The sequence below is a fragment of the Heterodontus francisci genome, chromosome 35, assembly GCF_036365525.1.
Source record: "Heterodontus francisci isolate sHetFra1 chromosome 35, sHetFra1.hap1, whole genome shotgun sequence".
NCBI classification, from domain to species: domain Eukaryota; kingdom Metazoa; phylum Chordata; class Chondrichthyes; order Heterodontiformes; family Heterodontidae; genus Heterodontus; species Heterodontus francisci.
In genome coordinates this window covers 33,554,832-33,568,774 of record NC_090405.1, presented here as the reverse complement: position 1 = coordinate 33,568,774, position 13,943 = coordinate 33,554,832, and the positions used below count along the sequence as shown (strand labels likewise).

At 44.0% G+C, this 13,943-nt stretch overlaps 1 protein-coding gene across 6 annotated transcripts in view; it reads left to right on the top strand.

Annotated features, from left to right (window-relative positions):
• Positions 1–13,943, top strand: part of tbc1d2b (TBC1 domain family, member 2B) — a 141,012-nt gene that overhangs the window by 42,394 nt on the left and 84,675 nt on the right. For 4 of the 6 annotated variants that reach the window (XM_068015282.1, XM_068015283.1, XM_068015286.1 and 1 more), the window contains exon 2: positions 4,976–5,126. In XM_068015282.1, the coding sequence (XP_067871383.1) occupies positions 4,976–5,126 (151 nt within the window). Of the gene's footprint in view, positions 1–4,090; positions 4,245–4,312; positions 4,627–4,975; positions 5,127–13,943 lie in introns of those variants that run through there. The other 2 variants (XM_068015284.1, XM_068015287.1) reach the window with 2 other exon arrangements.

The following is a 13,943-nucleotide window of genomic DNA, read 5'->3' as shown; positions in this document are numbered from 1 at the left end:
AGATAAAGCTGGGTGTCCACAGTATGCACATGGAACCAATCTCTTGTTATGGATAGCAGTGTTGATGAGCTTCAGTGAAGACGAGGGGTAGATGGAGATCAAGTTTGAAGTTGTTTGTCATTTATATAAATGACATAGATGACTATGTGGGGGGTAGGATCAGTAAGTTCGCGGATGACACAAAGATTGGCCGAGTGGTTAACAGTGAGGTGGAGTGTCTTCGGTTACAGGAAGATATAGACGGGATGGTCAAATGGGCAGAAAAGTGGCAGATGGAATTTAACCCTGAAAAGTGTGAGGTGATACACTTTGGAAGGAGTAATGTTGCACGGAAGTATTCAATGAATGGCCTGACACTGGGAAGTTCCGAGGAACAAAGGGACCTTGGCGTGTTTGTCCATAGATCTCTGAAGGCAAAAGGGCAGGTTAATAGGGTGGTGAAAAAGGCATATGGGACACTTGCCTTTATCAATCGAGGCATAGATTACAAAAGCAGGGAGGTCATGTTGGAGTTGTACAGAACTTTGGTAACGCCACAGCTGGAGTACTGTGTGCAATTCTGGTCGCCACATTATAGGAAGGATGTGATTGCATTGGAGGGGGTGCAGAGGCGATTCACCAGGATGTTGCCTGGGATGGAATATTTAAGCTATGAAGAGAGGTTGGATAGGCTTGGGTTGTTTTCGCTGGAGCAGAGAAGACTGAGGGGTGACCTGATCGAGGTGTCCAAGATTGAGGGGCATGGACAAGGTGGATAGGGAGCAGCTGTTCCCCTTAGTTGAAGGGTCAGTTACGAGGGGTCACAAGTTTAAGGTGAGGGGCTGGAGGTTTAAGGGGGATTTGAGGAAGAACCTTTTTACCCAGAGGGTGGTGACGGTCTGGAATGCCCTGCCTGGGAGGGTGGTAGAGGCGGGTTGCCTCACATCCTTTAAAAAGTACCTGGACGAGTACTTGGCACGTCATAACATTCAAGGCTATGGGCCAAGTGCTGGCAAATGGGATTAGGTAGACAGGTCAGGTGTTTTGATGCATCGGTGCAGACTCGAAGGGCCTCTTCTGCACTGTATTATTCTGTGTGCTGGCCATGGCCATGCACACCCAGTAGGAGAAATCATTGTGGAGGATGAGCTGGTTACATTGGTGGTAGATCTGTGAGAAGGCCACAGGGGCCAGGGGATGGAGTAGGAATGGAGTCAATGACTATATTGAAGGACAGGGAGATTTTCGCTCTCTGGGATCTTTGACCATTTTTTCACACAAAGGATTTAAGTTTAGTTATTTTAAATGAACATTCCTGTGATAAGGTAAGATAAATGAACTAGCTTTTATATTGTTTCCTTATTGATGGCAGTAAGCAGTTTGGAAGCTTCTTTCAGAGTTCATACCAATTGTGTTAGATGGTTTCTGATCTCTTTGACTCTGAGCAATCCAGAATAAATCAGAGTTACGGATGCATGCTGTTGAGGTAGAGAGGGGCTTCAAAAAAGACTGGATCGTTGAGTTAGAATGCAGGGGGGTTGTCTATGAAACAAGACGACCCACTGATGTGGGGTAACATAGCATACTGATTACTTTTATAATGTTAAGCGGAAGTAAGTTGTATTAATTGAACAAGGTGAATCTGATCATAACTACTGTGGATTAACCATTCAAATAAAGCTTGCCTAATCTGGGGTTAACTTGGCCCATATTTGGAAAGATTGAAGTAATACATGTGTTATGACCCCCACAGAAACCACCAGCAAACCAGAAGAATCAAATCCCTCAATTGACCCCAATTTAGGAACCTAAAAACCAAACTGACAAGATTTCACTTTTATAAATTTTTCTTTAATACAGACTGAAACCAACATAAACATGATCTAACAGTTAAATCATGATCGATGTAGGTATATTTTAAAGATTACACATTAATTGGCAGGTGCAACAAAGGTAATCCTTACTAGTCCTCTGAATAGGCTTATCAGCAAGATGGTGCAAACAGTCCCACTGTACAACAAAATCAGTATCTTGCACAGGTAGTTTTTCAAGTTCTGTCTTCCAGGATGCAGATACCAAAGTAATGAGGTCCTGTCGATAGCAAGTGATGCAATCTTCACTTTAACAGTTTAGTTTTGACGCTTCTCAAATAACCTCGGCTTTGCCCACTACCGCCTGATGGCGTGGTACAACGGGTAACACTTTCAGTCACTGAAGATAGCTGCCGTAAGTCATTCACCAGGGGTCAGCCCTCAGTCTAGGCTCCTTTGCCTGTAGCCAATCTGCTGCTTTGTAGTCTGCTTCAATTCGAAGTCTCTGGCAGCACATAAACCTGCAGCTGTCAGCCTGTCTATTTATACAACAACTGGCTGATTTTTCCATCCACTACAGTGTTCTTCTCAACACTCAAAAACACAAAAGCTAAGCCCCCAGTCACATATCTTTTTTAAAAAAAAACTATTTTCTAGGCCACAGGGCTGTTTGTTTGTCTAACCTGGGTTTGACTCCCCAGAGCCTGGAGGCCTTTAAATTTCAAACCAGGGACTGTCTCCAAAAAAAAACACAAGCTGTTTCATGGGATGTGAGCTTAGCTGTCAAGGCCAGCATTTATTGCCCATTCTTAGTTGCCCTTGAGAAAGTGGTGGTGAGCCACCTTCTTGAACTGCAGCTATCCATGTGGTATAGGCACACCCACAGCACTATTAGGGAGGGAGTTCCAGGATTTTGATCCAGCGATGGTGAAGGAATGGCGATATATTTTCAAGTCCGGATGGTGTGTGACTTGGAGGAGACGTTTGAGTTGGCAGTGTTCCCTCGCGCCTGCTGCCCTTTTCGTCTAGAGGTTGCATTTTTGGGAGGTGCTGTCGAAGACTGCAAGAGGATGCTACGGTGACATTTAACAATGTTGCACTATTGTGAAAGTTGATATAGGGCATCAACTCCCATCAAAAGTAAGATGCTCAGACAACATAAGGGGAGTAACTGATGCCATTGAACCTGTGATGAATCTGTGGCGGACCTGATTGTGTAATAAGAAGAATAACTGATTGCAGCAGTAATCTCAAGGGATTGGTAATATTGACCAGCGCAGGATGTAAATCAGCCTCAAGTATTTGAACAGGAAATCGTGGTAGCTATGTCAAGGCCCTTAGAGAAACGATGGTTATAGATGGGACAATACCTGGACATGGTGAACTTTTTAAGGAGGGGTGATTATCGCAATTTTGACAGAGATGGGGGGGAACAGTGCCTGTGGAAAGGGTGAAGTTTATTATAGCCACCATTAACCAGAAGAGAGGTTATTGAGGGATCTGAAGATTGATCTCATGGAGGAAATGAGTCTGGGGAGAGCTGGATTGGCCCTAGTGTCTAACTCAAAGTGCCTGCTCCAGACACTGATCAAGTTTTAAAGGACAAAATCTGCAAGTATCATGATGAGGTTTCCCCCCGCAAAGTCCAGGTGAACTCATTATAAAGTTTTACACTCCCAGGATTACTGAATCCTTGTGGAAAGCTTGACCATATAAAACTTTCATAATTCCTAGCCTTTGTCACTTTGTTCAGTGACATTCTATTTGAATATCTTAACGTTCTCAGTAAATTTCTGACCATTCTCGATACTTTTTAAGCCCAAATTGCTTCCTACAATTGGCTGTCCTCACCTCGGATGAACATCTGGTGCATTTTAGAATTTACTCGTCGTTTTTGAAGTGTACAAATGGCCACTTGTTAACTCCAGGAAAGCAACTATGTCTGGCCTGAAACATTTTGACACTGTTCTACGAAATTAAGCGTTAAAAATTTGCTCGCAAGTAAATATCACCACATCGTGATGCAGGCAGCAGCACAGAGCAAGCGACTCCATTAAACCACAAATGTCAATAAGGCTTTCTGCCGACCAGATAGGGTCATACAAAATGAACATCCTGTGTTAGCACATTTGGTACGTAAGCTGTCCAGTGGTTCTCTTGCAGCATTAATAGTAACAACAAGAAATAAGGCTGGATTTTAATGTTTTTTTTGTTTGCAAAGAGGTGGTCTCTTTCAAGCTATTGAGACGTAAAATTTCAGATGTGGTTTTAAAATGTTCAATGTAGCTTGTGTACTAAAGGGTTTTTTTAAAAATCTCTCCATAACGATCGCAACAACCACTATCTGCAGTGTTTGTCATCTTAGTTGCAGTGCTCATTACTGGAGTCCACTGAAGTTCCGTTCACTTTGCTTAAAAGATCTGTTTTATTTTTGTATCTTCACGGGATAGTGAGGTAAAGATTTGTACAGTCTGATGGACAGTGTTTCTTCCATGGCTGTAACTGTCTTTATTCTGATCCAGCTGGGACGATTTTATGGGCTCCTGTGATCCATACAGTGATGGGAATTGCCACCCACACTCACTGGCCCCGAGTATCCCAACGCAGATTCAGAGCTGCAGCCTCCACATGCTGGGACTGTCTGGTGTCTTGATTTGAACCCTGACATTCTGACTCAGTTAAATGTAGATTGTGGCAGTATCTCAACATATGGACATTTTATGTTTGTGCCATACTTCAAGAAAACTGGTACATTCTAAAACATATCAGATATTTGTTTTTCTGTGACCAATTATGGAAGCTGTCGTTGATTTAAAGCAAGTATTAAAACACTCAGGTCAGGAATTTACTTTGAATACTATCTACTCAATTGGAAAGAAATGAAGACTGGATTTGAGTCTTTTGTTGCTCTTTCCACCCCTGCCCTTTATCGATCTCATGGGCCACACACCATGGCCAGGCAAATGGCTTGGTGCTGAATCTTTGCAAATACTGACCTGTAACCAGTCACTTGGTGCATGAGTGGTTGGGTGTGGCTGCCAGTGCTTTGGTAGAGTGCCTCACTTTATCGGGTCTCCTTATGATTGCTTCAGCAGATGGAGGGGCTTCAGTGCACAAATATGTTCTATCTGTTTCAAAGTGTTTTACACAAGGAGATGCATTGACTTTGTTTTGCTTTGTGACAGGCTCCCAATGCTCAAGCTATGAGATACTGGCTACAACAGTTGCAGCAGAAGAGGTGGGAGTTCAGTAATAACTGCACTGCTGGAACAAGGGACAATCGAGTATCACCCACACTCCCTGATTCAACTATGGGTCTAGTTGCGAAAGATGTAGGTAAGTCCTGAAAAAGTCAGTCCAAACTCAGATTTGCTGTTTGTTTCTAAATTACAAAAGTGAGTAACTCGTGCTCAATATAAGTTGTTTTGTACAAAGTTCATGCTTGATAAGCAAGGGGGTGGAAGGTTATCAGGGGTAGGTGGAAATGTGGAGTAGTCAGTTCAGCCGTGAGTTTATTGAATGGCGGAGCAGGCTCGAAGGACCGAGTGGCCTACTCCTCCTAATTTGAATGTTTGTATGGTTTTTTTCAAATAAAGTTCATTTTGTAAAAATAAAAATGTAAAAAATGGCCATTTAACCATTCTCTGTTACCGCAACCAGTATTCATATTTGAGCCATGATGAGTTTTGACAAGCTATTTGAGCACAAGGTAAGGGAAAATCCAGTAATCTCCCGAGTTGGCCTGACACATGCAGTTCGAATACGGACTTCTGGGTGGAGGTTAACAACACAAGCCCCTGGCTACATTTGTTTCCTCTCCCCACCCCCTCCAATCCAGGACACTGAGATCATTGCTGCTGCCCCTGGCTGCGATCAGGCTGGAGATGAAACCTCTCCTTACTGAAGGGTTCTGCTGTTCAGAAAAGCACACCGCTATGAAGGAACTTGCATGCTTTTTCCCCCAAATAGTATTTTGTGAAAGAGAGAACCTAGAGTAGCCACAGATTCAGCTAACCAATCTGTACTGCAGGTTAAAAGTGATTCCCCAAAGCTTTCAGTAGAAATTTTCAGATGTCATAATACGTCTTTTTAACAAAAACAAATTCCGTCTGCTCTGCTACACTGTAGCTTGGCAGCTAACTTGTTGTGAGGTTTCCACTCTTTAACTGACTCTTAACAACCTTCCTTGTGGGATACCACACTCCTTCAGCACCTCAGCTACACTAAGATTGTAGCCTTCCTGTAGAGGGGATCATGGGGTCCAAAGCCTGGTATAGCACATTCTATCATTTGCTTGGGTTTTAAGCCCATTATGAAGAGGGTAAAATCTTTGCTGAAGTTCCTTTTACATCAAAGTTTTAAAATAGCAAGGCGATAGACCTGTGTAACCATACCTGCTAAACTACTCAGTTGGTCGGTGTGCAAGAAAGTGCAGTTGCTGCTGCCAGAACTAAATCTTGAGTTGTTTGTGTTTAAAACGTTGCTTTGGCATAAAGATATTTAAATAGAGGAAGATTGGAAAGAGGAACTGAAAGGTAAATTCTGCCAGCATTTTTGCTAAGATAGAATCCGGTTTCTCGGTCTGTTTAAAAATTGAGTGTTTCCTGTACTGCATCATAATGAGCCTACAAGTAGTCCCTGGTGGGGTGATTGATTAGAGCTGGGCATGTCTGATTAAATCTAAAATAAAAGCAAAATACTGCGGATGCTGGAAATCTGAAATAAAAACAAGAAATGCTGGAACCACTCAGCAGGTCTGGCAGCATGTGTGAAAAGAGAAGCAGAGTTAACGTTTCGGGTCAGTGACCCTTCTTCGGAACTGACAAATATTAGAAAAGTCACAGGTTATAAGCAAGTGAGGTGGGGGTGGGGCAAGAGATAACAAAGGAGGTCTAGATTGGACCAGGCCACATAGCTGACCAAAAGGTCACGGAGCAAAGGCAAACAATATGTTAATGGTGTGTTGAAAGACAAAGCATTAGTACAGATTAGGTGTTAATATACTGAATATTGAACAGCAGCAAGTGCAAACCTGAAAAAAACAGTGGGTAAGCAAACTGAACAGACTAAGATGAAATGAAATAAATGCAAAAAAAAAATTGTAAAAAATGTAAAAAAAAAAGGAAGAAAAAATGACTAAAAATGAAAGTAAAATGGGGGGCTGTCATGCTTTGAAATTATTGAACTCAATGTTCAGTCTGGCAGGCTGTAGTGTGCCTAATCGGTAAATGAGATGCTGTTCCTTGAGCTTGCGTTGATGTTCACTGGAACACTGCAGCAATCCCAGGACAGAGATGTGAGCATGAGAGCAGGGGGGAGTGTTGAAATGGCAAGTAACCGGAAGCTCAGGGTCCTGCTTGCGGACTGAGCGGAGATGTTCCGCAAAGCAGTCACCCAGTCTGCGCTTGGTCTCCCCAATGTAGAGGAGACCCCACTGTGAGCAGCGAATACAGTATACTACATTGAAAGAAGTACAAGTAAATCACTGCTTCACCTGAAAGGAGTGTTTGAGGCCTGGGATAGTGAGGAGAGAGGAGGTAAATGGGCAGGTATTACACCTCCTGCGATTGCAGGGGAAGGTGCCATGGGACGGGGACGAGGTGGTGGGGGTAATGGAGAAGTGGACCAGGGTGTCGCAGAGGGAACGATCCCTTCGGAATGCTGACGGGAAGGGAGGGGAAGATGCGACTGGTAGTGGTATCAGGCTGGAGGTGGCAGAAATGGCGGAGGATGATCCTTCGGATATGGAGGCTGATGGGGTGAAAAGTGAGGACAAGGGGAACCCTGTCACGGTTCTGGGAGGGAAGGGAAGGGGTGAGGGTAGAGGTGCGGGGAATGGGCCGGACACGGTTGAGGGCCCTGTCAACCACAGTGGGGGGAAATCCTCGATTGAGGAAAAAGGAGGTTATATCAGAAGCACCGTCATGGAAGGTAGCATCATCAGAGCAGATGCGTCGGAGACGGAGAAACTGGGAGAATGGAATAGAGTCCTTACAGGAGGTAGGGTGTGAAGAAGTGTAGTCGAGGTAGCTGTGGGAGTCGGTGGGCTTATAATGGATATTAGTAGACAACCTATCCCCAGAGATGGAGACAGAGAAGTCGAGGAAGGGAAGGGAAGTGTCAGAGATGGACCATGTAGAGGTGAGAGAAAGGTGGAAATTGGAAGCAAAGTTGATAAAGTTTTCCAGTTCGGGGCGGGAGCAGGAAACGGCACCGATACCGTCATCAATGTACCGGAAAAAGAGTTGGGGGAGGGGGCCTGAGTAGGACTGGAACAAAGAATGATCGACATATCCCACAAAAAGACAGGCATAACTAGGACCCATGCGGGTACCCATAGTGACACCTTTTACCTGAAGGAAGTGCGTGGAGTTGAAGGAGAAGTTGTTCAATGTGAGAACAAGTTCAGCCAGGCGGAGGAGGGTGGTGGTGGATGGGGACTGGTTGGGTCTCTGTTCCAGGAAGAAGCGGAGAGCCTTCAAACCATCCTGGTGGGGGATGGTGGTGTAGAGCGATTGGACGTCCATAGTGAAGAGGAGGCGGTTGGGACCAGGAAACTGGAAATTGTCAAAATGATGTAGGGGTCAGAAGAGTCACGGATGTAGGTGGGAAGAGACTGGACCAGTGGAGAAAAGATAGAATCTAGATAGGAAGAAATAAGTTCAGTGGGGCAGGAGCAGGCTGACACAATGGGTCTGCCGGGACAGTCCCGTTTGTGGATTTTGGGAAGGAGGTAGAAGCGGGCTGTCCGGGGTTGTGGGACTATGAGGTTGGAAGCTGTAGAGGGAAGATCTCCAGAGGAGATGAGATCAGTGACAGTCCTTTGGATGGTGGCTTGATGTTCGGTGGTGGGGTCATGGTCCAGAGGGAGGTAGGAAGAAGTGTCCGTGAGTTGGCGTTGAGCTTCTGCAAGGTAGAGGTCGGTACGCCATACGACAACAGCACCACCCTTGTCTGCAGGTTTGATGACCATGTCGGGGTTAGACCTGAGAGAACGGAGTGCCTCAAGTTCAGAGGGAGACAGGTTAGAGCGAGTGAGGGGGGCAGAGAAATTGAGATGACCAATGTCTCGCCGACAGTTTTCAATGAAGAGATCAAGAGCGGGTAAGAGGCCAGGGGGAGGGGTCCAGGTAGAGGGAGAATGCTGGAGGCGGGTGAATGGGTCTGCTGGTCGGGGGGAGGACTCCTGGTCCAAGAAGTGAGCCCGGAGGCGGAGGCGACGGAAGAAGAGCTCAACGTCATGCCGAGCGTGAAATTCATTGAGGTGGGGGCGTAAGGGGATAAAACTGAGACCTTTGCTGAGTACAGAATGCTCAGCATCAGAGAGGGGGAGGTCAGAGGGTATAGTGAATACACGGCAAGGGGTCAGATCAGAAGGGGTGGGGTCAGAGGGAAGTGAAGATGAGGGAGGACTGGAGGGGCATTAGTCCCCATCAGCTGCTGGAGCTTGCGTTCCTTAACACCTGAAAGGAAGAAAAAAAGTTTTTTGTTAATGCGTCGGATGAGACGAAAGGTGATTAAATCTAGTTGTGTGAAATTTATGGGAACTTTCTACTACCAGTATTATCTATTAATATTAGATTTCATTTTGGTTTCTGCGATGAGTTTTCATTTGTGCTCCCCCTCCCCCACCCCAATTCTTTAAAAATAAAAATCCCAGTACCTTACAGAAATAAAATATCAATTCTATGATTGGTCTTAATTGTACAGGTTGGGAGAAATCAGTGTAGATATGGGACTACAGTTGACCTTTTCTTGGTTTAAAAACAATTTCCTTTCTTCCCTTTCTTGGCCTCTTCCTGCAGGGATGTCTGGTTTGGAGTGCTGATGTGGGATTCTATTACTGTACAATTCTGCCTCTAGGAGGTAAATGTCATTCCAAAAGCCACTTTGGACCCCCTCTAGTTTCCTTTCTCTATTTAAAAAAAACCAGACTTAACTGAAATCTGGTCCTAGCCCACAGATTAGGTGAGCGCTTCTTGTCTCTGAAAGGTTTGCAGCTGTAACAAAAAGGCATCATCAGCTGTGGGCAGCACTCTCACCTCCGAGTCAGAAGGTTGTAGGTTCAAGTCCCGTTCCAGGACATGAGCACAAAAATCAAAGCTGACGCTCCACTGCAGTATTGAGGGAGTGCTACACTGTTGGAGGTGCTGTCTTTTAGATGAGACGTTGAACTGACGTCCCTTCTGCCCTAAGATGGACATAAAAGATCTCATGGCACTATTTTGAAGAGGAGCAAGGGAGTTGTCCCCAGCATTCTGGCCAATATTTATCCCTCAATCACTATCACAAAAACGGATTATCTGACCATTATCACACTGCTTTTTTTGAGAGCTTGCTGCGTGCAAATTGGTTGCCCTGCTTCCTACATGTCCAATAGTGACTACACCTCATTGGCTCTAAAGCTTTTTGGAATGTTCGGTGGCAGTGAAAGGCACTATATAAATGCAAGTCTTTTCTTCCCATTAAGTGACTTCTTCCCCTCAAGTTGAGTAATGATGGAAACAAGAAAAGAATGTGGGAGGTATTATTTCTCAATCTGCAGGCAGCACACCATATAGCGATCCAACCCTGTACTTGGTAAAATGTTCAATGAAATTAATAAATTTTATCAATACTTATTGTCTGGTCACTGCCTGTGTTGTAAAACTACTGATTTCAATGGTGGTTCAGTGAAGAGGATACTGTGGGTCCAAATAATATGTTGCCATGTTGGAACATGTGTTTGCTCAATTAAATTTTAAAATGATTACATTTCAGAGTTTTATGTTCCAAAAGATGTACGGTAATGAAGCTTTGTGTGTGTATTGAGCACTTCACAGCTCAAGTGTTGGCAGTAAATTCATCTAATTGTCTCACTAGTACAGAGTAAACAATTATCTTAATGTGGTGTCAACAATCTCCTATCTCTACTGATCTTGATGAATACTTCTCTCCTGTTTGTAGTGCAGGTGAAAGCTGATTCACTGCAAAACATCAGGTGATTGGGTTTCTGTTTAGTTTGGTTCTCAATTTCCCCTAAAGTGAGGACTTGCCTGTTTGTAGTGAACGAGATGTTGAACTCCTGTCAGTCAGTATACATGCATGCAGCACCCAACAATGAAATTAGGGGCAGTGAGGAAAGCTCAACACTGTCTGGCCCGTCGGCCACTTTATTGTGTATTGAATTGAAAAATAATCTTACATTGGGTTTGTCATCTAGCCAAATTAAAATATTGGAAAAATAATTTGGAGGGGCTCTGCTAGTCTGTGTGGTATGATTTTTCAGTATGTTTTTAGATTTTTAAAATTAAAAAAAAAACAATTTTAACATTTCCAGAGGATAAAGTTTTTTTTAGGGAGCGAACAAAATGGCTACATGGTAGGATAGGTAGGCTAGTGATGGTCGAAAAGGGGTAGATTCAACAAGTGATTCACTTGGAGCCACCCTCAAGTTTCTCTTCCAATTAATTGTGTGTGCTTGCTATAGTTGGGATGGAAATGCTCAGAAATGAAGCCTTTTGCTAATTTCTACCCAGTAATTTTTTTCCCAAAAATATACTTCTAAAAAGCTGTTTTAAAAAAAAAAGCATTACAAAACAGCACCAAGTTGACATTCCAAAAAGTGCAAAGGAAATCCGTTTTCTTCGATAAAGGAGCGAGTTACCTCACAACTCTTCCATTGCATTTTATATGCCATGTACATTTTGTAGCAAACCCATATTTGTTGTATACAGCCCGAGGGGTTTCCCATGGGTCCAGCCTCTCCGTTCTCTATGGTGGGAGGACCTTACACAGTGGTCTTTCCCCATTGAGCCTTTGCAGCGGCTGCCCCAAGCTTTAGTACGTCCCTCAGCATGTAGTCCTGAACTTTGGAATATGCCAGTCTGCAACACTCAGTAATGGACCCAGTGATATCATCCACCACTCTTTTTTTTTTCCCCAAAATATATTTTATTCATAAAAATCTGTTTTAAAAAAAAAAATACATTGCAAAACAGTTCAGAACAGCATCAAGTGGACAATACAAAGAGTGCAAAGGAGATCAGTTTCCTTCAATATAGGAGTGAGTTGCCTCACAACCCTTCCATTTCATTTTACATGCCATGTACATTTTGCAGCAAACCTATATTTTCTGGATACAGCTCGAGGGGTTTTCCATGGATCCAGCCCCTCAGTTCACCTTGGTGGGGGAACCTTTACAGAGTGGTCTTTCCCCATTGAGCCTTTGCCGCGGCTGCCTCAAGCTTTAGTGCGTCCCTCAGCACATAGCCCTGGACCTTGGAATGTACCAGTCTGCAACACTCGGTCGTGGACTACTCTTTGCGCTGGAAGACCAGCAGGTTTCGGGCAGACCAAAGAGCGTCTTTCACCAAATTGATAGTCCTCCAGCAGCAGTTGATGTTTATCTTGGTGTGTGTCCCTGGGAACAGCCCGTAGAGCACAGACTCCTGTGTTACAGAGCTGCTTGGGATGAACGTCGACAAAAACCACTGCATGTCTTTCCACATCTGCTTTGCAAAGACACATTCCAGAAGGAGGTGGGCGACAGTCTCTTCCCCACCACAGCCACCTCAAGGGCAGTGTGCAGAGGGGGTGAGACTCCGGGCGTGCAGGAAGGATCTGACGGGGAGGGCTCTTCTCACCACCAGCCAAGCTACGTCTTGGTGCTTGTTTGAAAGTTCTGGTGATGAGGCATTCTGCCAAATGACTTTGGCAGTCTGCTCGGGGAACCATCCGACAGGATCCACCATCTCCTTTTCCCGTAGGGCCTTGAGGGCATTCCGTGCAGCCCACTACCTGATGGATTGGTGGTCAAAGGTGATTTTCCGCAGAAAGTTTTCCACGAAGGATAGGTGGTACTGCACAGTCCAACTGGATGGAGCGTTCCGCGGCAATGTGACCAGGCCCATCCTTCGCAACACCAGGGACAGCAACCACTCTGGTTACTTGTATATAGCATAGGTCAGATACAATGCCAAGCTCCTTCTGCATTCCTCAGTCCCGGTTTCCATTACACAGGTACCACCTTTATTTGATTCACACTGTGTAAACAAATAATATCTGGATAAAAACTTAAGTTAAATCTAAAGGCAGTTGGGCTGTGTCTGATAAATAATACATTTTTATAGAAAGTGCCCAAACTTGTCTTTTTTATAAAAAGAGAAGGTTGTTGACAGCATTGGATTGATTTCAAACACTTTTACCCAACTTTGCGTGTATTTTAAATGCTGACTATGACGTTCAGTGAATAAGTCACACCCCCGTTTATATTCCCAGAAGCAATCCTACACATGCCCTGGCATTTAAAGAACCTGAGTAACTTGTATATCAAATCCAACAACAATCCATAATCTGCATTGCTGTGATCTTGTGCAATTTCCACACCCATGGTTTCTGTTCGAGTAGAATATGTGCTTTGCATAATGGTCTAACTGACATTCTGAGTACATTGGAGGTAAGTTACAAATGCAAAATGAAGTATGCTTTGTTAACTTTGTAATCTTTTCAGTAAAGGTCCTTCTGTTGATCATATTAGCATATGTTGATAGCAGAGAACACTTATCTTTATAATAGGGCAGTAAAGCTGCATGTGAAACTAATTATCAATGTGATCATGCAGAGAGGCAAAAGTCATTGCAAACAATACTACAGTGGATTGGGACGATTAGTCCTGAGAGGAGGGAGCAGGTAAAATATTGGCACATGTTGTGGTAATTATTGCCACTTAATGACTTCTTATGGATAATAAAAGCAAAATACTGCAGATGCTGGAAATCTGAAATAAAAACAAAGTGTCGCAAATACTCAGCATGTCTGGCAGCGTCTGTGGAGCGAGAAACAGAATTAATATTACAGGTCTGTGACCTTTCATCACAACTGGCAAAAGTTACAAACGTAATAGACTTTGAGCAAGTGAAAAGGGGGAGGGGCGGGGGAAGGAAGAACAAAAGGGAAGGTGTGTAATGGGGCAGAGGGCAGAAGAGATTAAATGACAAAAATGTTCATGGGACAAAGCATTAGTCCAGAGGGAGTGTTAATGGCAGAATAATGAACAGCTCTGTCCAAAAGCAAAAACCTAAAAAAAAACAAGTTTATGACAGGCCCGTGGTTAAAAAATAAAATAAAAAACAAACACTTATCATGGAGTGGCTTTTACCTAAGATTATTGAG